General features: G+C 35.8%; 1 protein-coding gene across 3 annotated transcripts in view; it reads left to right on the top strand.

Moving 5' to 3' along the window:
• rdgA (retinal degeneration A) overlaps positions 1–23929 on the top strand; it is a 113288-nt gene that overhangs the window by 62281 nt on the left and 27078 nt on the right. For all 3 annotated transcript variants that reach the window (XM_071596710.1, XM_071596709.1, XM_071596708.1), the window contains exons 3-8: positions 9046–9208; positions 18279–18482; positions 19000–19129; positions 19379–19506; positions 21175–21356; positions 22249–22423. In XM_071596710.1, the coding sequence (XP_071452811.1) occupies positions 9046–9208; positions 18279–18482; positions 19000–19129; positions 19379–19506; positions 21175–21356; positions 22249–22423 (982 nt within the window). The remainder of the gene's footprint in view (positions 1–9045; positions 9209–18278; positions 18483–18999; positions 19130–19378; positions 19507–21174; positions 21357–22248; positions 22424–23929) is intronic.

Below are 23929 nucleotides of genomic sequence, written 5' to 3'. Positions count from 1 at the left end.
GCTGGGTTCTATCTTGTAGGAAGGCCTTCGTCCATAGTAGTACTCTTTTATCAATATTTAGTTTTCCAATTTTATCTAACAATCTGTCATGGGGAACCCTGTCGAAGGCTTTTGAGAAGTCGAGTATAACTGCATCTATTTCTTTACCTTTGTCTAAGCAGTCTGATATTTCCTGGCAGAGTCCAAATAGTTGGGTTTCGCATGAGTACCCTTTGCGAAAGCCATGTTGGTATTTAAATAGCCAGTCCTTATCCTCCCAGTGGTCACGTAGATATTTTGCGACCTTCTTCTCCATTAGTTTACAGGTTACAGACGTTAGGCTAATGGGGCGATAGTTCACTACACTGCTATTGGTCCCTCCCTTAAAAATTGGTATTACATAAGCCTTCCTCCAATCATCGGGGATTTGATGATTATTTAACGTGATGTTAAAAATGGTGCGCAGATACGGTATCATTGCCTCTGACCCTAATTTGAGTGCGTCTCCAGAGATGTTGTCAGGGCCAATCGATTTGTTGACTTTAAGCTTTTTTACTTTGTCCATGACTTCACGGTCACAGATTTTCATATACTTAGGAATAACAATATTACCCTTTGAAGGTGTGATGACTAGTTCACCCGGACATAATACGTTCTCCCCTTCACAAACATGAAAAACACGTGGGGGGAGGTTTCCACTGAAATCCTTGCTAAAAACACTTCCATACCACTTGTTGAGCTCATTTGCTTTTCCTTCATCGTCTGTTATAATGTCCCCCCTTTCGGTTTGGATCACGCCTACCTTCACCTGGCTGTTTTTTCGTCTTCTTAAGTATTTGTAAAATTTATTTGTATCGTTTTTAGTGAGAATGTTCACTAAGTATTCTTCTTTTGCTACCCTCTTTTCCCTATTCAGTTCTTTTACTATCGATTTATATTTGCACAGATATGGGTTCCCATACTTGATCATAGAGTGACTCCTCCTAGCCTTTCTCTTTAGTTTTTTTATTGCGCAGTTATAGTACTCGGGGTCGGTGTTACTTTTGAGAGTCATTTTTGGAACGAATTTTTCCAGCCCTTCGTTGACAATGTCTTTGAAACTGTTCCAGATGTCGTTTACAGTTCCCCCTGTACAAGCCCAGTCCTGAAAACGTTCCTTCAACAAGGTACGGAACCCATTGCTATCTCCTTTGCTGTATCTCCACACCGAATTTCTTACTACCCTATTCTCGGGTACCCGGAATTCCCATTGAATATTGATACATACCGCTGAGTGGTCGCTTATACCAGGAATTACCTCTCCTTCCGAGAACATATTGTATGGTCTAGCTAGAAACACATCAAGGATGTTCCCCTCCCTTGTGGGCTTGTTTACAACTTGGGTAAAACCCTCTCTTTGAATGAGACGATTAGCGAGCTCTTGGGCTTTGCCACCTCTTGCCGTGGGGCCACTCCAATGAACGTTGGGGAGGTTAAGGTCCCCCGCTATTAGGGTTCGACTACCTGGGTTTTCCGCGCACGACGCGGCAAGGGCCTCTATTACCTGGAGGCCATCGGTGGGTTTTCTATAAACGGCAATGATGTTTAAGAAGTTTTTGTTATTCTCGCTTAATAATTTTACGCAGATCATTTCATGGTCCTTATCGGACCATTCTAGTACATTACGAAGGCCTTCCTTAACGCAGATAAAAACACCCCCTCCTCTCGTATCTCGGTCTCGGCGGTATATTGTAAAGCCTTTCGGAAAGATTTCATTCGAGAAGACGTCACTACTCAACCAAGATTCCGTTCCTATTACAATGTCAGCCTCGCTGACCTCAACCAAGGTCTGAAATTCATCCCGCTTATTGATTATGCTGCGACAGTTGACCTGAAGAACTTTCAAGCCCTTACCTTGCATGAACCCATTACTGGCTGGTATGTCACTTCCTGGATCGGCATTTGGCTCAACTCCGCTCTCTTTGCAGGTCCGGTGAACATCTCTGGTTTCCTTTAGTAGTTTCCCCGTTTGGTGATCTTCTCTACAACTTCGTTTAACAATTCCGCGAATAAAAATGATCCTTTTCTATTCAACTGAATACCATCCCGTCCCAGGTGATAGTCACTTATTCGACAATTAGGATCAATGAAGGTAACCCCCATTTTGTCACACACCCATTCTATGCCTTCATTTACGTATCTGATTCTTTTGTAGTTCACGTCTCTTCTTTGAATAATACCTGTCACTACAATTTTTGCATTACTAAACTTTGATTTGGCAGCGGTACACAGGTCCCATATATAACCGGTTACGTGGTCATCAGATTTGGCACTTTTGATGTCTTTGGATCCAACATGTAAAATCACTACTTTTTCTTCTCCACGACTACTCATGTTATCGATTTGCCTCTCCAATTGTTCCGTTCCAATACCCGGAAAACACTGAACGGAGGCTCCCTTCCTTCTGCAATGGTCTCCGGCAAAACGTATAAGGGAATCCCCGATTATCATCGCCTGGGGTGCTCCCGAACGTCCGCCATTCGCCGGGCTGGCCGCCTCCGTCGCTCCGCCGTTGGCCCCTCCGCCGTCCCTCCTTTCTCGCTTGCTTCCACTCTTCGTACGCGGCGATCTCCACTCCGCCGCGGCGGCTCGCAACCTCTCATTTTCGGCAGTAAGAGATTTAATTCTCTTATTCGATTCCTCCAACTCGGCCTGCAGCTCAGCAATGGTGATTTCCCTCTCCTTCAAGAGTCTCCGGCCCCTCTGAATGTCGCAATCACAGCACTTCCATTCCTCTTTTACACAATCCTCCAGCTTGGATTTAGTACATTTAAAATGGTACCAGCAGCTGCATGCTTGGCACTGGACACCATTTTTCAGTTTTTTACTCCACACTATGCATTTAACTTCAACAGCGCTTCCCTTACCCATTGCACCTCGCTCTGGGTCCCACGTACGGATGCTTTCCCTACGGGAGGAGCGGTGAACACGACCTTTCTCCTCGGCTGACCAAGGGGGACCAAAGTTTTACCACACAACTTCAACCGGTTTCAGGATATACGGCACCGATTCAAGAAACAATTACACACAACACTGATATTCACAACACCATTCCCTGCCCCAAGTTTCACCGCACAGCTTCACCCGGGTTAGGAGAAATCGGGCACTTCCGGTTTAGACCACATGATCCGGTTTTAGAAGGTATCCAGCCGATCGTTACGAGATGCGCACACAACACATGTATGAACAGTGCCAGGAAGACAATCAAATATCTCCGTGTTTCTTCCGACGGTTTCCGAAAAAATGCCGGAAAACCTTAATTATTTATGCACTTTTCACAGCCTCTAGCCCGCTTTGGGCAAGGTGAATCAGCTTCGCACGCTCACAGATGGTGAGGAGTATTGTCGGGAAAAAAAAAATCCGAACTTTTCATCACATTCGCACGAGAACTTTCCAAATATGACGTTTTAATAACTCCTCCGCGGGAGGTACGGAGCTCAAAACAGATACGTCCGCTCGGCACCGCGACTAGTCTCGGACTCGAATAATACGACAAGATCAAGAAATTTCTTTTCCATATTGAAACCGCCAATCACCACACGTAATGGCATTGAATCTCCATCCTTCATCACCCACACTCTATTACCATAAACTATAAATACAGTAATAAACCCGAAGATCGATTTGGTTGTTGATGGTAGAGTTCACCAAGTACTAAGCCCGACGGCGTGTGAAATTCGCAAATCAGGGTAGGGGATATATATATATATATATATATATATATATATATATATATATATATATATATATATATATATATATATATATATATATATATATATATATATATATATATATATACACACATACATACATACATACATATACATACACAGACACACATGCATGCATACATCATGTATATTCATGGATGTGTAGTTAATTAAAAATATACCAAGCACCTGAAATTTTTATAGCTTTCAAAATGATTTGACATTTACTCCCAATCCGGTTAAAGCAAATTTACTTATTGCAGAATTTCTTTTAGAGGGGCTAAGAGATTTATTGGCGTTGATTTGGATGAGATATTTTGCTTTTTCGCCGAGGATATGAATTTCTACACAGAGATTTATTTACTTGTGGATTTAGTATTTAGCCGTGCAAAGATTGTGACATGTGCATGCCAGATGCGGGATATAATTAGGATAAGATGGTTAGTGAGGAAAAACTGACATTAATCATCGGTCTACTCACTTGCTTCTAGAAGAAACCACGTTAGAAAGTGTGATCGTCCCGTTATAGGTATTCTCAAATCCAATTCAGATTTCTTTGGTTTCGGTAAATAATTTTGTTCTCATCTCTCCATCCTAGCCATAAGCATGAAAAAATTCAAATTCAACCAAAAACCTTTTGGTAACTGCTGTCTCTAGCCTTGAGTAGTAGTTTGAACTTAGCGCGTTACCTACGTTGAATACCGCTGTGCTTCTGTTTACTCAGGTATTTTTTTCCTCAAGGGTTCTACTTGTTATTGTTGTCCTGTCGTCCTTCACACGGGTTAAATGCGTCTTTTACAAATCTTATTTCGGTTTCATTATTTATTGACTAAGCATAGAAGCTGAAAAAAGTTCTCTCAGAGAACAAGAGATCCTGTTATTTGCATAGCAATTGGGGAATGTGGCCCGGTAAACTTGACACACGTGATTCACTCGATCTGCTTCAACAGGTAACTTGAAGTTTCGTCTTTTATGTGGTACTTTTGATGTCTTGAATGCTGTCCTTTTCAATTCCTAGCATTGAGTCAAACGTAACTAATCGTAAATTCATCTTCTTCTGGAATATTGTCATTTCACCAGTTAGCGTATATTATTGAGAATGGTGTAACATGTTTACGTGTCGTCAGCTTTTAATTTGCGGTGACAAACATTTACGGCGCTTGTTCTAAGAAATTCAGCAATACTTTTGTAAGCTTAAACGTTTCCTATCAACTTGTGAGTGTTGATCGTGCCAAATGAGTGTATAATATTTGAATTTATTGTTGCCGTTTCCATTAAGGTAAGTCGAAATGATTAGCAACTATTTTTGAATAATTCTGTGCATCACCATATTGGTATACACGTCATCGAATTTTACAAACCACCAAATGTAGTTATTCTTACGATGAAATAATGATAATTTTTAATGCAATAATTGTATATTTATATTCGGAGGCGCCTTTATGTGAGTTGACATAATAGAATTTTGCAAGTAAACAGACCATTCTCCCGCGTTGGATTTTTTATGCATGAGATAAGGAAGAGCATGTGATAAATGGATGTGTTTGTAAGTGTATTATGTCACAGCTAACCGTACTATCGCAATGATTGTGTGACTTCTTATCGACTATGTGCCCTCAGTTGTCCTCTTTCCCGCCTTTTTTATACCTTTTCGATTTATTGACGGAAAAATGCATGCCATAAACACCCGTTTTAGCCAAAATTATAGCTTTGGAAATTCTAATGAAATTACAATAATTGCACTACGGTTTTAATCCATGTTCTCAGAGGTTTGTTTTCTTTTTTAAAGGTGGTAAAATACATGTTTGTATTGCTGTTTCAACATCACAAATCTCATATTTGAAGACAATGAGACCCAAGAAGTGAAAGTGTATTCTTCAATAAAAATGTTTTAATTTTTTTTAAATAATGGATTTTTGGACATTCCCTGTTCCTTTTTATTAGGATGAATTTTTCTGGAGACAAACGTATCCTTCAACTTTGGGAAAGGATAGTTCTGGTTAAAGGTGGTCCTACCATCCTTAGGATCCCCCAGTATATATAACCCAGTGTATATAACCCAGTGGGGCACATTAAATGTGCACTAATTGAAGACTTGATTAAATCCTACAGACTGTACATCAAATAATTTTTATACATCTTTATTACTACCATCTGTCTGCTTAAAGAAGCCACTTCCTTTCAAAACTCATATCGTAAACATTTTCTGTAGTATTCTATGTTAATATGAATATATTCTATTGGACTCTCTAACCCCAAAACAATTATGGAAAAAATACAAAGTTGGGGAAAATTAAGGACTTACATTACAGTGAATGCCTGTTGAGCTTTCAGCAAATGTTTCATTAATATGAAAGCTGTTTACTTAGTGAACTGAATTAGCTCATCCAATTTTGTGTGATTTATTATCATCAGGCCTTTAATCAAAAGATGTAGCCATTTCATTGATTACGGTAATTTATTCCTTTTTATCTAATGCCATTTATTTTGCACTCTTACTGCTATTCTATCATACACAACCTTTATTTATCACTTCATATTCCTTGTGGAACTGATCTTTAATCATGTTTCCAAAACATCCGTTGTACCTCATACATGTGGTTCTTCTTTCCAGTGTAGTGCACCAAAATGCCATTTCCTGTTAAAATCATCTTAATTTATTTATCTTATCTGTTTTAACTTTTTTATTTTTTTTTATCCATTATGAATTTTTTGACTTTCATCTTCTCAGGCTTTTTATGCCAAAATGTTCATTTTCTTTGGTTCTAAATCCTGCCATCACTCTAAATCCTGAGTAATGGTTGTATCATATTATGCATGATGCTTGCACTCATTGATAGATTTTGTCAGCAATTTTCCTCTTTCAATAAGAGAATGTAAATGCTTAAAAGATATTATTTGAAATATGTAAGTGGGTGTGTATGTAAAACTGAATTTCACGAGTCTAAATATTCTCCCGTCTTCATAGACAAATTTTTGTATTTTGGCATGTTTTTTTCCTGCTTCATACGTTGCCTCCATCCTATGTATAAGTATTTTTCTTCCTTATAAATGATGAAAATTTTATGTTTGATTATAATTAAAATAATTCTGTAATTCTAGGAATCATTGTTATTTCATCTTGTATCCTAATTTCTTCTTATACAACTGGGGAAATACTGTATTAAATGACATGGTTTAATGAAATAGAATTTGTCATAAGTTGAAATAAAGTGACTGAAAGAAAGATTATTTTATAATGGCAGTCAAACTTGCATTTATTCAAGAATGTCATTATGATGAGAGTATCGGACTCTTTTAATGAGGAACTATGCTTGTTACCAGTTGTTTCACCAAATAAAAATATTACAGTATTCTTTTCATTATTGTCTAATTATTATTTCAAATGGCAAAAAATATAATTGTCGATGTATATATGAATTTTTTTAATTAAAAATACAGCAAATAGGGGCAATTTCAGTTTTAGATCGAGCAATTTAAAAAAATGACTGATAAACTAAATGAATTAGTCTTAAATCTTTCTCCCATTTATTGTTACAAATTACTCTAGTGTACTCAATGAAATTGATAGAACGATGGCATTAAATTTAAATGAGTTTCAAATACAAATTTGACAAAATTTAAATTGAATGGAAATTTGTGCTCTCATATTTTAGTGACTGCTTATCGTTTTTACGTCCTGGATTCAGATATCTTTTTAGTTTCATTGGTGAATGAGTGTTTAAAAATTCATTTGTTTATTTCATTCCTGAGTGTGAATTCTTATATGAATATTCTGTCATTGCTGTATTAGGTTACAGTAAATCTTGATAATTGTAAGGCTTCTTGGATGCCCAATAGATCTCATGTTTCATAAAACATTCATAATATCTTTGGCATTTTACTTTTTCTAATATTTTTTATTTAACTTGTAGGTTTTTATCCTCTTGAAATAGCTTGCCACTTTCTTAGACCTTTGTTTTGAAAAAATGTTATAAAAAAATACTTCTTTTAATTCTACATTTCTGTATTTTATTATAAAAATTGCACTTAATATGAATCTCTATCAAAATGTTTAGTTTTTTTTACTAAAAAGCTAGCAGGTATGAAGACTAGCCTAACCTTGCCATTCATTAGCATTTCAGAGTCTGCATTATGTCCACCATTAGCTCAACCCTCCATTGTAAATTAAAACATCCAAATAGCATCTATCCCTGCAAAAATCTTATTTATGAATGAAATTGAAGTTATCTTTTGCTGGAATAAGGCATTCAATCTATGAGAATTTAGTTGGGTATTTATGAGTCTTTGTGTCGTGGATGAAGTTGAATATACTCATGGGGGAAACGTTATGTGGGTTGAAATTATAGATATATGTATTTCTTTCTTGGGAAAGCCTCATGGAGCTACAAAGAATGGAACTTTATTCATCATGAATCAATCATTTAATGGCCATGATATGTTTTTAATTAAGGTTCTTGACGTTGAAAATTAGTTCTTAATTTTTTTCCTGATTTTTCTCTCAAATTCAGGGAAATACTGCTTTTGGATTTTATTTTTAAAGTACGTTTTTGTCTTTATTATAATGCTATTTCTGATGAAATTATCGTTGGAACTAATGGAATGAGTCACATATGCTAATATATATATTTTAGTAACATTGAAATGATTTTGTAGGTATTGTTTTAACCAGTCTTGCATTTACTACCCAATGATGGTTTCCCATGGAATGACTTTGACAATAATTTTGCTACATTAATTCATGTGTTGAGCATGGTTCCTGAGTCAGAAGTTTTTCAGAAAAACGTGTGAGGAATATATGTAATGAAGTGACGCATCCATTCTCATGTTAATTCAAATAAATACCATAAAACCAAGGTGCATGTTTTGCTGAAACCCTGAAATTTCAATCTAAAATAAAATTTTGTGTGATTTGGCAGCAGACTAATGGATTCCTACATGGTGCAAAATTTCACATTTGAAGACATAAAAATATACAATGCATAAAAATACAGATCTTATCAGTTTTTCTTTTTCCATAAAAATAATTCTGAAACAAATGATAATTTTTGTGTCCTCTTTATTTAACAGATATTATATTTTTTATATTTTCTGGCAATCCAGATCAAAGTGTTGGTTTATATGGCAGTAAATCGTTGTGTATCATTGAAAGAGTTGAATTATTTCCTAAAATTACCTAGGTCCATAGGTATATCATTCTGCATAAACATATAATTATGATTGTCAACATTGTAACTTATGGAAAGTGGAATTGTGTTTGTATCTCTCCTTGGTATGGGTTTAAAGATGTCCATTCTCTTCCCGGCCCTTGCAGAAAGGCGGTGGGCAGTGGTGATGGGTCCAGTGGGGAGGGTGCTCAGCAGAGGCCCCTGCGAAACACTCCAGACTGGGGTGAGACGGCCATTAATGGGGACCACCTGTGGTCGCCAACCTCAGCTTCAGGGGACCTCTGCTATGTCGGCGAGAATGATTGCTCCGTAAGTTAAATGTTCATCTAACATTCTCTTATTTAGAATGCTGCCAACAAGTGTGCCTTCACCGAGTGATCAGGCCAATGCCATTGCTGAAGCAAACAAAAATAAGTTATCATAACCAAAGTCCGTGTGAGTTAATAGCACATGCAAGTCCACACCATGGTTTTTGAAGAAATGACCAGTCATTTATGTTACATATTACTGAAATAGGATTGAATTATTAGTTTTTTCTTCAACCTGAAAAAATGTCACAAAGGTTGTGGCAAAGATTGTGGCATTTTGATTAAAAATTACATAAAGTATTTGATGAAACAAAGTAGTTGAATAATGAATTTTATCATCTGTCATATTTTTTACCTCAGTACTAGATAGTAATAATCTCTATTGCTACAAGCATGTAACATCTAATGCAAAATATGTACTATTTTTAATTTATCACATTTCATCTTATCACAATGCAGTTAATATATTTATTGCTATTTGCATAGAACTTCTGATGAGATAATACTGCTTGTGTTTGTTTTATATAACATGGTATTGAAAAGCAGTTTTGATCTTCAAAAGGAACTGACCAGCAAAAGGATATTATGCTAGAAACAATTCACATTCAGTTCACCATGGAGTTTGTAATTCATTCAAAATATAACAATGTGTAATGGTGAAAATATGTTCTTCTCATGTTAAACTCAAAAAATTCATGCATTAAAGGTCTTAATCCAGACTATCTAATTGGTCATTGAATACTCTCACCTCTAGACTGAACGGCATGTTGTCATAATAAGTACATTAATCAACTCGAAGGTTGTTTTGAATAGTGAGGGTATAGCTCACTTACTACTCTCATCTAAGCCCTCCATGGCCTATGAAATTCACAAGTTAAGGTGAAGGTAAGGGATTGGATTTCATTGTGCCCTATTAGTATTACTTAATGAACTCAGTGGTATACAGAATCGAAAGTAGAGTTGGAATGAGTAGAAACTGGTTGGTTGAAACAAAAAGAAGTCGAAATGGAAATTCTTAATCGCAAGAAATGCATTTGCCCTTACCTGTATACAATTGCTCATTTGGTTAGTGCAGAGTGGTGAGGTGCTCATCTAGTTGAAAAGTTTGCATCCAGTTATCTCACTAAATAATACTTCATAGTGATAGTTTCCTCTTTTTGAATTTGCAGTATAATTGCAAAAAAGTATGATTCAAGTTTCAAATGTGGTAACATTGTGTTGCTTAGCATGTATGTATATGGGTAGTCTACTACTGCTGCTATTACATTCTGTCTTCCTATCTCAGCATGTTATCATTATTTAAGAGCAGCACAATTGTTTGTCCAGTTCTGTGGGTTATACCCTTGACCAGTCAGCGTGTTCATTCATTAGCTTTATCATTTTTGACTGTCATCATGTAAATAAAATTGAAAAGCAAGATTTCACTGGAGCAGAGTTTGTGAAAAATCGACAGTGAACCCAGTGTGACTTGTTTTAATTTAAATTAGTAATTCATGATATTATGGTTACAAGGAAGTATGTTCACGTAATTGTTATACTACCTTGATCAAAAAGTTCCCGAAATCACCACCGTGTGGCGCTCCCATCGTTCCGATTTGAGTTCTGTTTTTTTTTGTTAAATTGGTACATCTGTTGTTGATATTCCCTTTAAATCTTAGTGTCATAACTTGACATTTGCAAAAGTTACGTAGCCAAGAGTACATCTATCTCTGTGTGTGTTGGCGATTTTTTACAATTTCAGAAATGGATTTAAATTTGCAACAACGAACTTGTATTAAATTTTGCGTAAAAAACGGATTTAGTGGCGCACGGTCGTTGGAAATGTTGGAAAAGTGTTTCGGCAACGATTCTCTAAAAAAAACGGTCGTTTACCAGTGGCACGAGCGGTTCAGAAGTGGTCGTGAGTCAATCGAAGATGATGAACGCAGTGGCAGACCATCGACATCGAAAGTCGGTGAAAAAATTGATAAAGTAAAAGAAATGTTGGTCAATAACCGCAAATTAACCATCAGAGAAATAGCGGAGGACTTGAACATTGCCTATGGATCCGCCCAAGACATTGTGGTTAATGATTTGGGTTTCCGTCGTGTAGCAGCAAAGTTGGTTCCAAAAGACCTCAATTTCATGCAAAAAAGAGACCGTGTTGACGTCGCAAAAGACATGATTTGCGAGGCTGAATCCGATCCCACATTCATCAAAAGGATCATTACTGGAGACGAGACGTGGGTTTATGAGTACGACACGCAATCCAGACATCAGGCAAGTGAATGGCGTTCACCAAATGAGCCGAGACCAAAAAAACCACGTCGTTTTCAGTCAAAAAAGAAGGCAATGCTGACGGTTTTCATGGATTACAACGGTGTAGTGCATCATGAATTTTTGCCAGAAGGCCAGACAGTAAACAAAGAGTATTATTTGGGCGTTATGAGACGTTTGCGTGAAGCAATTCGCCGAAAGAGACCAGAAATGTGGGCAGAAAACTCGTGGATTTTGCACCATGATAACGCACCGTCGCACAGTGCTATCATTATTCGTAATTTTTTGACGAAAAATGCAACAAATACCATCCAACAGCCACCGAATTCACCTGATTTGGCTCCCTGTGACTTCTTTCTGTTCAATCGAGTTAAAAAACCATTACGGGGAACGCGTTTTAGCAGCCGAGAGGAAGTAATGGAAAAATCGCAGGAAGCACTGATGGACATACCGAAAACCGACCGTAACTTTTGCAAATGTCAAGTTATGACACTAAGATTTAAAGGGAATATCAACAACAGATGTACCAATTTAACAAAAAAACAGAACTCAAATCGGAACGATGGGAGCGCCACACGGTGGTTATTCCGGGAACTTTTTGATCAAGGTAGTATAGTCGAGTAAGAACTACCACTTAGCAAACTAAATTTTCACCGTCTACTGCTTTGAATTCAGTTGAGAGTTGTCCACTGCATTTTATAGACCAAACTGTATATATTAATATTACTTTCATACTATTTTAATGGTCAGCTGGAGTATTGAGATACTTAATAATAGTGGTAGTTATTATAGAAGGTGACTGACAGACTAGATCATTGGCACCATTAAGCATAAGGGGAATTCTGGGGAAGCAAAGTTACCTTGACCCAAACTGGTCATCTGATAATCATTTGCAGTCTTTTGCCTACTAGGTGAGTTCTACCTTAACATATCAAACAGACCTTCAAGTTGATAACTTTGTTTTTGTAAGTGGAATTATTTCACAGAAGAGTAATTATTCTGCATATACTTGCAGAGTTGATTTCCTTATCAGATGTTTATATTCTTTTAGAGCTCTAAAATTGTTTGGAAGTAATTTTAAAACATTGAAAAACCTCTTGGTGATGTTTTAATTTTTATTATTGTCCTTAGATTATCTCAAAATTTCCATATGGGTTTTAACTGAAAAAGCTTACCTTGCAAACATTAATCATCAGACAAACTGGAATAGACTAATCTTAATCCCCCTCCTTATGGGCTACAACCTTAATGTGGCGGAAGGGCTAGTGCATTCTGACGACCCCTAGAGCTGTGCTGGTGGGGCCAATGATATTTGCTCCCATTAGGGTCACTCATAGGTGACCCTACCGCGAGCAAATAGGTCGAATTGATAGGTAGCAGCACAGATTAGTTATAAGACGGACATGGAATGTTGAAGGGTAAGAAAATTAGAGAATAGAAATGGAGAGAAGAAATATAGATGTTTTGGGTCTATGCGAGGTAAGATGGAAGGATAGCGTGAATTCCTGTGGTTATATATAACGGAGGAGAAGAGAGCCAGTGAGGAGTGGCAATTATTTCAAACAAACAGGAAGAAGCCTAGTAAAGATAGAGCGAGCGACTGACAGAATACTATTTGTAAAAGAGAAAGCTGAGCCAAAGAACTTGATCATTGTTCAGATCTACATACTACCAATTAACCAGAGAGAGGAAGAGGTAAATAGGATATACAATCAGTTAAAGGATATAATCCTGGAGGGAAACATTTGATAGTGATGGGTTATTGGAATGTGACAATAGGTGAAGGAAGAGATGGTGATGAGGTGGGGGACTATCTTTTGGGATCAAGGAATGACTATGTGGAAAAAGCAATAGAGCTCTGCAGAAGATGGGTTAATTATCACCAACACTTGGTTTGGACACCACAAAAGGCATAGGTATTCATGGAAAATGCCAGGTGACTCAGAAATGCATCAGACTATCATGGTTAGGCACAGATTTAGGAATAGTGTGATCAATTCACACAGTTTTCTGGGAGTGGATGCACACTCAGGTCACACATTAGCAATTAGGAGGTCAAGCATTGGATGAAAAAAGATAAAACAATGAAGATGTTTTAGGGAATAAAACGTAGAAGAACTAACCAGATTGACAGCAAATAGTATCAGCAGACTTTAGAGGAAATCATAATTGAGGAAAGGGAGCTAGGTACTACAGAGGAAAAATGGAAGCATATTATAAAAAGGAAATCAAAAGCCACAAAAGATGTTATATAATAATAATAATAATTTTTATTTGTCCAGAGACCATCATACAAAAAAAATTGTACATAGTATAGGACACGTCAATATATACAATAATACACAATGTAAATACATATGCCTATTCTAAGTTTCATGTTCCATGAAATTCCTAATAGAATAGAACAAATTCCTTTGAAGAAAAGCTCTCAATTTTCTTTTAAATAGATAAATGTTTGTGCTGGATTTCAGGTCCTCGTTTAGCTTATTAAACATAAGGAGACCCATAGATTTAGGGCCTAGTGCGGTGGTTCTAGTTCTTACGTAAGTTCGGTGGAGATCATTTTTAGACCTGGTCCCATAGTGGTGAATACCACAATTTGTGTCATACATTGAAAGGTTTACAAAGGTGTACACCAGTAATACATAGATATAAATACATGGCAAAGGTAGAATGTTCAATTTATGGAATAATGGACGACAAGGAGCATTATGCTCTGCTTTGACAATTAGCCGTACGGCTCGCTTTTGAATTTTAAATATGAATAGTAAATAGGATAAGGGCAAGAAAACCATGGATTATAGGCAATATGATTAGAAAGATAGACAAGAAGTAAATGGAAGAATTTAAGCATAGAGTTAGGTAAAAGGAAGTACAAGGAGTTCAATAATAAACAGAGCCACTCAACAAATAGTTCACAAAAGCAATTGAAGATGAAGTTTGTGAATTTGAAAAGTTTACAGAGGAAGGATTAAATTGGTGAACTCTACAGGAAGATGAAAGCACATCTGGAAGTAAAAAGGGAAAATAGTTGCAACAGGCAAAAATAAGTCTGGAAAAAATATTATGTGAACCGGGAAAGATTCAAGAGTGATGAAAGGAGTGTCTGGAGGAACTATATGATAAAAACATTTGGCCAGTAAGGTTATACATAAAAAGAAAATGTGACATACTTGAGGATAGCTTAGGTCCAGGCTTACTTGATAGCGAGATAGAAAGGGTATTAAGAGAATGAAATAAGGCTGTGGTGGGTTAACCCGATTCCCGTGAAACTACTTGAAGGTTTAGGAAAATGTGAGAGGAAGACTTTTTATGAACTAAGGGCACATTTATGGGATAAGAATTTGGCTGGAAGGCTTCATCAGGTCAGTGTCAGTTCCTATTCCATAATAGGTGAAGGCTGCTATATGCGAGGACTACAGAACGATAAGTCTGATTTTGTGTGTAGTTAAAATTGTTCACAGGATCATCAGTAAGAGGATGGGAATCTGGGAAAATGAGCATTTAAAGGATTATCAATTTGGATTTAGGTAGGGGTAAGAAATGTGTGATGCTATGCCAGTAATAAGGTTACTGATGAAAAGGAACTTAGGATGTAATAAGGATGTATCTGTCTGGTTTTTAGATTTTAATGAAGTGTTAAACAGAGTGAATTGCGTGGAATTAATGAAGGTTTTGGAGAAAATAGTTGTAGATTGGCAGAATAGGAGACTTGTCTGCAGCCTGTATATGTCACAGACAGCTCAGGTGTGAGTGGCAGATGGAGAGTCCAGATGAGCAGAGTTAGGAAGAAAAGTTAGACACAATGTCCAGTATAAGTGGAGGACATGGTAAAAGAGCCATGGGAAGAATTGGAGGCAGGAATGAAAATCGGTGGGGAATTCATAAAATCAGTTGGTTTACTGATGAACAAGCATTAGTTTTCCAGTCAGCCAAGGGTTAGCAAGTGTTGCTGAGTACATCAGAAAGCCATTGCCGTTGGTATGGGAAGAGAATAAATGTGTAAACAAAACAAATGTTATGTGGTTTTCAAGAAAGAGGAAGGCTAGGTTAAATATTAAATAAGGAGTTCATAAACTAGAGAAGGTGGAACAGTTTACTTATTTTGGACCAAAATGGTGAAATAAGCAGGAGCCTAGGGAGAAGAATTGCATTTGGCAAAGAGGTCATCACGAGGAGGAGGGAATCGATGACAGGGACGTTGAGTAAGCATGTTAAGAAATGGCTTGTTAAAACTTTGATGTACAGCTTAGTTATATATGGCACGGAAACATCATTGAAGTAGGATGATAGGCGTAAATTGAAGGCTTTTGAAATTGGGTGTGGAGAAATATGGAGAAGATGAAGAGGACCAAAAGGAAAACAAATGAGGAAGTGCTAGATATGGTGGGAGAGGAGAGAGTATTGTTGGGAGAAATCCAAAGGAGGCTGGAAAGATAATAGCAGACCGTTTTGATTGGGAATGGGATGTCAAAGACTGTAGATTTGATAAGAGGGGAGAGCGCTAGGCAAGCGAGGAATGGATGGAATAGGATAGGCATGTTGGATGGATTAAATGGAGGAAAGAAGTATGAGAAAAAGAAGTGAGACTTATGGTAGAGTCCATTGTCAGGTTTTGTATTTGTTAGGAGAGGCAAGTAAATGTATTGTTGTACAGTTTCTTAGGATGTGTCCATCCACCTTGACCAGTAGATTACCAATAATAAAGTCTTAATCTAGAAGGTACAACCATGAAATACTGCCTTCTAATGAAAAGCCCCAAAAAGATATAAATGTTGGAAAATATTTGTAATATTTTACTTTTTAACCAACAAATTGAGGAGCATATCCTTAAAATCAATCAGTCTTACTTTATTCCATGGTATTCAGCTCCACTGAAAATGACTGGTTTCATCAAACTAACTAATATCATCAGGTCACCAGATGATGTCAACTGTGTGACATAACCGGTCATTTCAAATAAAATTCAGTGGAGCTTAGATTGTTTTTATTTTTCATAATTTAATTTTTTTTAGCATGTCAAATCAACAAACATACATGGGTCTCAAGAAGTTTATCTATATGAAACTAATAATAACTGTTTCACTGCTAAAGTAAAAGATTCAAGACTACTTTTCCAAAAACATGAGTTATCCATCCTCCTTCCTGATGGGTTACTGCAAGTTTATTGAATAATTTTCCTTCTACAAATATGTTGTACATATGTGCTAAACTATAACTCACCTTCAGTGCGATATATGCTTCCTGTATCTTAAAAGACAGAGTATTTTATATTTTGCTATAGAATCCAAGGTCTCCGGCTAATTATAGGACACTGGTTCCAATTCCACAATATAATTTTCACTTAATGAAGAAATAATTTTACCTGTAATGTGTGGATTTCAATTAATGTATGGCGTGGTTAAACAGCTGTAACACCACCTATCAAAATGACCTTTGGGTTGAAGAGTGTGGCTTTGGTTCTTTTTACATGAGCAAGTTGTTAATTTTTATTTTCCAATTATTTGGCCCTAATGAATGAATAATGGTTGATAGAAAACAGTAGAAAATCTAAGTGTGTTTTTAGTCACTTCATGACTGGAAAAAATGAAGAATTATAAAGTAATCTCTTCTAAGTGGGAGGTGTAACAGTAGTCCGTCATTGCAATGGCAATTTATCGCATTAGAGCTTCACTGGCGGAATGTGAGCATGGTTGTGGATTCAGTAAGGAAAAAAAGGCACCATTGTTGAAATATTATTTTTAATTAGTTATCTGTATGACTGGTTTAAAAACAAGTTATTTTTTTGAACTTTTTGCATAGCTAATTACCCTATTCCAAGTTTTTCCCCATTGCTGTCCATTGTTATTTCATGAATGAAAGTAAGTTTGGTTGAAGTGATTAAAAACTATCATGGAAATCTTTACAAAAAGGAGATAAATCAAAATAATAAAGTCCACAGTTCAAAGTGTAAAAGTTATTCTTCTTGGCCAGGATTTGAACCCAGATCCCTCAATATCCAGCTGAGTGTTTTAGCCTATTAAGCTATCAAGGCATCCTCATATAGTCTGTCATGGCATCTCTCGTAGTTTCTTTGTCAAAGGTACCTATGCATTTAAACATTGGCTTTAACCTTGTGGACTTTGATGTAATGTGCACCACAACAAATACTTGTGGCATTGTATGTGTGGTATTATGTCTTAACGTCTTGTTCCTTTAAAGCCAATAAAATTTTGAAGTGTTAAAGGATGCCTCAATAGCATAACTGGCTAAAACACTTGGCCAGATATAAAGGGAACTAGGGTTGATTCCTTGTCAAGGAAAATTATTTTTACCATTTAAAATTGTTGCATTTTAATGTGCATTAGTGGACGACTCTGTTAAAGTCACTGTCACAGCATCTCCAGCAGTTTCTTTGAGTTTTCCATGCTCAATTTCTATGTGTGAGAACTCTCTGGGGTCGATTTTTTTAAGAGGGTAAAAGACTAAGTGTACTCAACAAGGAGGGCTGTGATTAAAAAAATAAAAATTTCTAATTGAAATCTAACATGGAAAGTTCTCCTTTTAAATAGCCAAATAAAATATGTGCCAAATCAATTCCAAAAAAGCATGAAGTGCTTTAGTAATCAGTTGAAAGTTTTATCTCTTTTTGGCAAATAATGACATTCTATTAGTGTAATATCCAGGTCATATGCCATTGTGTTTGTTTTTAATAATTTCTTATTTGTGTGTATAAGTTAATGTTTAATCATGTGTACTATCATGTAATCAGATTGTATCCTCTTATTTTAATAATAATATGTTAATCAAAGTATTTTTCCCCTCTTATTTCTTAGAAACATGGACCGCGAATGAAGTGTGCTGCCTGTAAAATAATTGCACACGCATCATGTATTGGAGCACTTATGGACCGTGTAAAATTCACATGCAAGCCTTCATTTAGGGACGTAGGAGTAAGACAATACAGGGAACAAACAGCCATTCACCACCATTGGGTTCACCGACGCTCTCAAAAGGGAAAATGCAAGCAGTGTGGAAAGGTCAGTTAATCATTGTTCAATTATTTTCATTTGTCCTCTCTAAAAAGAATGAATTAGTCAAGTAGAGTTGGATTCAGTTAACTTATAATAGTCAATTTGTTTAAATAAAGAAAAAACGTATAATGGACCTGTAAAAGCTTTGTCCCAATAAGTATATTCCAGTAATTTCTAAAATAGTTGTTTCAAAGTTGCACTTTTATTACTTAATAATTATTCATTTACTTAAAGTAATTACAACAGCGAGCTTGCTCTGTGCAGAAATAATACCAGGAATTACATGTGGAATATTTAAAAAATTTAATTGGTGATCCATGTGTAAATTTAATGGATAATTTCAATATTCTAATCCCATTAAGCGAATTGTATTACTTAAAACTGTTAACTAAAACAGCACAATTAATAAAAGTCATTGTCATTAAGCATGAGCATTCATATGTTTCTTTGAGTCAGTTCTCATTTGAATGGATAATGTGATTGCTATTTTCTGAGTTGACTAAATTTGTATTATTATGTTCAGTCTTTCCAGTCCAAACTTTCCTTCAGTAGCAAGGAAATAGTAGCCATCAGTTGTTCATGGTGCAAAATGGCTTACCACAATAAAGATTCATGCTTCAACCTTCAGAAAATAGGGGAAGAATGTAATCTTGGTGAGTAATCTTTTAAGAGATTTTTTTTACCAACATTTGAATGTGTGTCATCTAGAATATTTATATTAAGAAGTTGTTTATAAATGCTTTATTATTTCATAATTTGACATTGGATAAATGCTATCTTTTTAAATTAGCAAATATATAATTATTTACACTGTAATGAATTACATTTGAAGAAGTCGAGGATAAGGATACATTGCCAGTGGCTTAAAAATTGTAGCAGCGTCATTACTCTTTCATCCTCAGGACTTCATAATGGAATTATAGTGCCTCCATCGTGGATAGTGAAATTACCGAGAAGGGGTAGTTTCAAATCCAGCCTGCGGAAATCTCCAAAAAAGAAATCTTCCAGTAAAAAGAAGAGTAAAGAGAAGGTATGCTTGAAGAAAATGTTCTAATTATATTCTCTCAATCATAATTGAATGGAATTCTGTTTCAATTGTCATTGGCAATGGCATATCAGAGGTATCTTCTGAAATACTTCATTATCATTGTATGGTAAATTGTAATTACCATTATTAAGTGTCTCACAACCTCATTTAACCCTCTTAGTGCGGCGGGCCGATATATCGGCTTTTGTATCCCTGGCGAAAAGTGCGGCAGGCCGATATATCGGCTCTTGTGTAGGCTATTGTTTAAATCGCTGTAACTTATGGTTTGTTCCTTAATAATTTATGGTTTTTGTGCTATCGATAGGGTGAATTCCATACAATTATATAGCACATTTTTTAATTTTTATTAGCAATTTTAAATGCTTTTCAAAAAGTATAATTCTTACTATAATTTTACGTTCAGTTTTGTACATGTCGGGAAGCTCAGCCTAATTGTCTGCTCGTTTTTTTTCTGAGTGGTCTTTCGACTATGAAAAACCACTGCAAGGCTACTAATCTGTTTTCATCTGTAATCTCTTGAATGTGTTATGGTGTGGTGGTGTTGATAACACTGCCTAACACTGCTATAACTGCTTATTCAGACTTTGTTGATATGATGGAAATGAGAGCACTGCTTTATCATTTTGGTTTCTCTTGCCATCCATCCTATCTAATCATTTGCGCCCTATGTATTGGATTACAATGTCAGCAGTTCTCTGTAAGTTAGAACTTCGTTTTTTCTGCCTTTAGATTGTAAGAACATTGCCGCAGTCTCAAGGAAAGGGGAAAAGTCCCAATTTGACTCAGTGAGATCAGCCTTTTCAACAAAATCGAATTATGCAGAGGCTGACAAAAAAATTTGCAATTCACAGGTTTTTCTTTATTTATTTACAATTTTTTTTACGTCTTTTTGATTCTTTCTTATATTTAAATATGGTAGTTTTATTGAAAATTTCCTTAAAACAAATATTAGTATTGGGTCTAAAAATCGAAATATTATTGCTAAAAAAATATTCTTCAAATTTATAATACTGTAATAATTACATTTATTTTTCAGATGATGTAAATGAATAACATCGTTATTAACTACAATATTTTATTTTAAAATAAAAAAACTGCATATGGCTATCTAAACAAATAACTTCATAATGTTTTTTTCCCTAAGGTGATACATTTTCTTAATTTACCCTTCGCACTTCTCACTAGTACCCCTGGAATCCCCACCGCACTAAGAGGGTTAACATCTAGGCACTCATCACAGTATTTATTAATCACTGTTAGTAATTTTTCATAACCAAATTGGTTATAATATACCTATTTAAAACATTGATGGGCGATTTTTGGTTCATTTTTTTCACTCACTAACGTGGCATTAATACTGTATAATTTTCTAGTGCCTGTCACTTTTGTCATGTGTTACTGCATTTCCTATATTCCTGTTTAATTCAAGGGTGCCATTGCTGTTCAAATATTTATTCTAAGAAAAAGTTTAGTCAATAATTATTAAGGTGAGATTTATAGCTCTTATCTGATTTTTAATATTTAAGTTTGACGAAAACTAGATGAAGGAGCCAGATGCCAGGTAGCTAGGAGCTAGAGGAAGGAAGAGAAGAATTACTATGCTTAATAATTGTTGAATTCTATTTCTTTTTATTTTTTCTTCTTAAAAAGAATGAAAAGGACCAAAGAACTTTTGTGATAAAGCCAATACCTACGGCAACTGTAAAACCTGTGATTGTATTTATTAATCCTAAATCGGGTGGAAATCAAGGTGTGAAACTCCTACAGAAGTTCCAGTGGCTTCTCAACCCACGGCAAGTTTTTGACCTCACCCAAGGGGGACCAAGAATGGGGTGAGTTCTCTTTATAATAGTTCTCTCATTGCCAATTATTGAACCAGTACAATTAAGTCATTTTATAGTATAGTTTTTCTTCTTTAAGTTTTTTAAGATTCAAACTCATATTATGCTTAAGTATTCAAAGATTTTTTAATCCCCATATCCTAGCAGTATTACTCAAGCATTTAGCTTTTATGTGTAATCATTTGTGAAAACTTGTGGAAATAATTTGTGAAAATAATCCTAGGTTTTAAAAATAAAGTTTTCTTGTTGTTAAGTCATCTGGAGTTATTGCTAAAACTTGGGTCTATCATCAATGGCAATCTAATGGTAAAACAAAGGCCATAAATGGTAATCTTGCACTAGCTGTGAAAATGCCTTCATAATGTGTTATGGTTTCCTTTAAGCAGAAAAATGATAAAATTCCTGGACATATTTTCCCGTTAGAGAATTCAGCAAAATTTCAGGGGAATATGGAAATCCATTTTGCATATTTTTTAGTTAAATCGGAAATTAAATTAATGTTTACGGCCATTGTGGCTACAGCTAGCACTGCCAAGTGGGCATATCATTATCATATTTTGAATGCCATAAATATCTAGTCATTTTTGACTTTGACCTTCATGAAGTTCCTGTGCCTTTGAGTAATCGTTGATGAATGAGGTGGTTTATATTGGGTTTCCAGCTGAATTTCTGAATTTAAGAGTGTTAAAATGGTTTCACTAAAGATACTTTAACTTGCGAAAAAGAATAAAAGTAGCTGGCCGGAAGGCTTCATTACTTGACAGGTTAAGCATTTTGCCTTCATTTTTTGTGTATATTTTGATTTGCCTTAGAGTCATAGATGTGGAAATTTTCTCCCAATGTGAGTACAAAACTGAGAATGTGTACTTTTTCTCCTCTCCAGGCTAGAAATGTTTCGTAAAGCTCCCAACCTACGAGTGTTAGCTTGCGGTGGTGATGGAACAGTTGGGTGGGTGTTATCAGTCCTTGACCAGATTGGCTTTACTCCGTCGCCGGCCGTTGGAGTATTGCCTCTCGGTACAGGAAATGACCTTGCCAGAGCATTAGGCTGGGGTGGTGTAAGTATGCATAATTTAACCTTTGTAAAATAGAACAAGGATTTGATGTAGAAGATATCTTTGTCCATTATTTTTGATTAAATTTCTGACTCTGGCCTGGTCTATAGGTTTCACACAGGTAGTTCATGCCCTAAGAGGCATATGGCTACAGAATAAGTGCTGTTTATTTGAAAGTTGTCGATAATATGTTTACAGTGAAACGTCAATGCAATGAAGTTCACATAAGCTGTTGTATTTTAATGAAGGAAACTGTTTCAGGCTTTACTTTGTGTTAGTCATCCATCATGGAAGAAAAAAGACAGCTTTGGTTAATTCCACTGGATTTTTAACGTCACCACTTAGTGTCTTCTTCATACCCTGAAGATTGCATTGTGTCAAAATCTGAGTAAAAATAAAATCCAGTGGAATTTACCAAAGCTGTATTATTTCTTCCATAAGTTGATGTTCGTTATTGTTAGGTTACCAGAGTTGCATCAGCGGAAGTACCTGGACAATGGCATCATATTTTGATCCTGTGAAGTAATCAACATATTGCAATCTATGGAAATAGATTTTGGTTCTGAACTTGTAAAAATTCCAAATGAGATGAACAACTCAATCTTTAATTTATTTCACTCGTTCACACACTAGGTCAAATATTTAGCAGGGTATTATCCTGTTAACACAAATAAAGCATTTCACATTAAAAATTTTCTCTATAGCTCACACAAAATTGTAAAATCTTGGTATTATAGAACAAAGAGTGGAACAGATCATTTGAACATCCTTTATTACTTAGACAGTGTGTACTATTATCAGCAGGTGTATCAAGCTGGTTTCTTTGATCTGAAAAACAATCAATTGATTTTGTTAATATCCTTTCTGTCATTAATGGAACCAAAACTAAACAAAACAGCTGGAACATGAAATTATTCTTCCACATCTGAAAAAATTCCCTTAGCCCGAGGTTAAGGACATTCGATTAAATCTCCTCAATTATGTATAGCATATTAAATCTAATATTTCTTGCTTAACTTTCTCTGCTACATAGTGTACAAGAAGTTTCAAAAGCTGATCTTTGGAGTAATTCATCTGAAAAATGACTGAATTGGCAAAATTAATGTAATTAATGACCAAAGGAGTTGCAAATGCATATGGATCTCATGTACAGGAACTTTAAATTATGTGTATTAATGATGGGGATTACATGCACATATTTATAAAATATGAGTAACCCAAACTGAAATGTATTTCATAATGATTGCGTAAAGAAACTGTGCCTTAAATTGACTTCTTCAGGTTATTTTTCATTGTGCCGAAGATTTTAGCAGCAGTTGACTTATTTTATTCCGGACCCCCCAAGGAATACCCATCAAAGTCTACATTTTTCTCACTTAATTGGCCTGGTGATAGAGTAGAAGTACTATCTCAATTGAAAGTTACAATGTGCCACCAGTCTCAAGATGCAAGAACCAACAGCATACTTAGCTCCAAAATTTCTCTCCCTTGCTGTGAACATTTGATCAC

The sequence above is a fragment of the Hetaerina americana genome, unplaced genomic scaffold, assembly GCF_022747635.1.
Source record: "Hetaerina americana unplaced genomic scaffold, ioHetAmer1.1.p SCAF_8, whole genome shotgun sequence".
In the NCBI taxonomy this organism is placed as follows: domain Eukaryota; kingdom Metazoa; phylum Arthropoda; class Insecta; order Odonata; family Calopterygidae; genus Hetaerina; species Hetaerina americana.
Note: the sequence above shows the minus strand (reverse complement) of the source record. Positions and strands in the feature narration are given on the sequence as shown.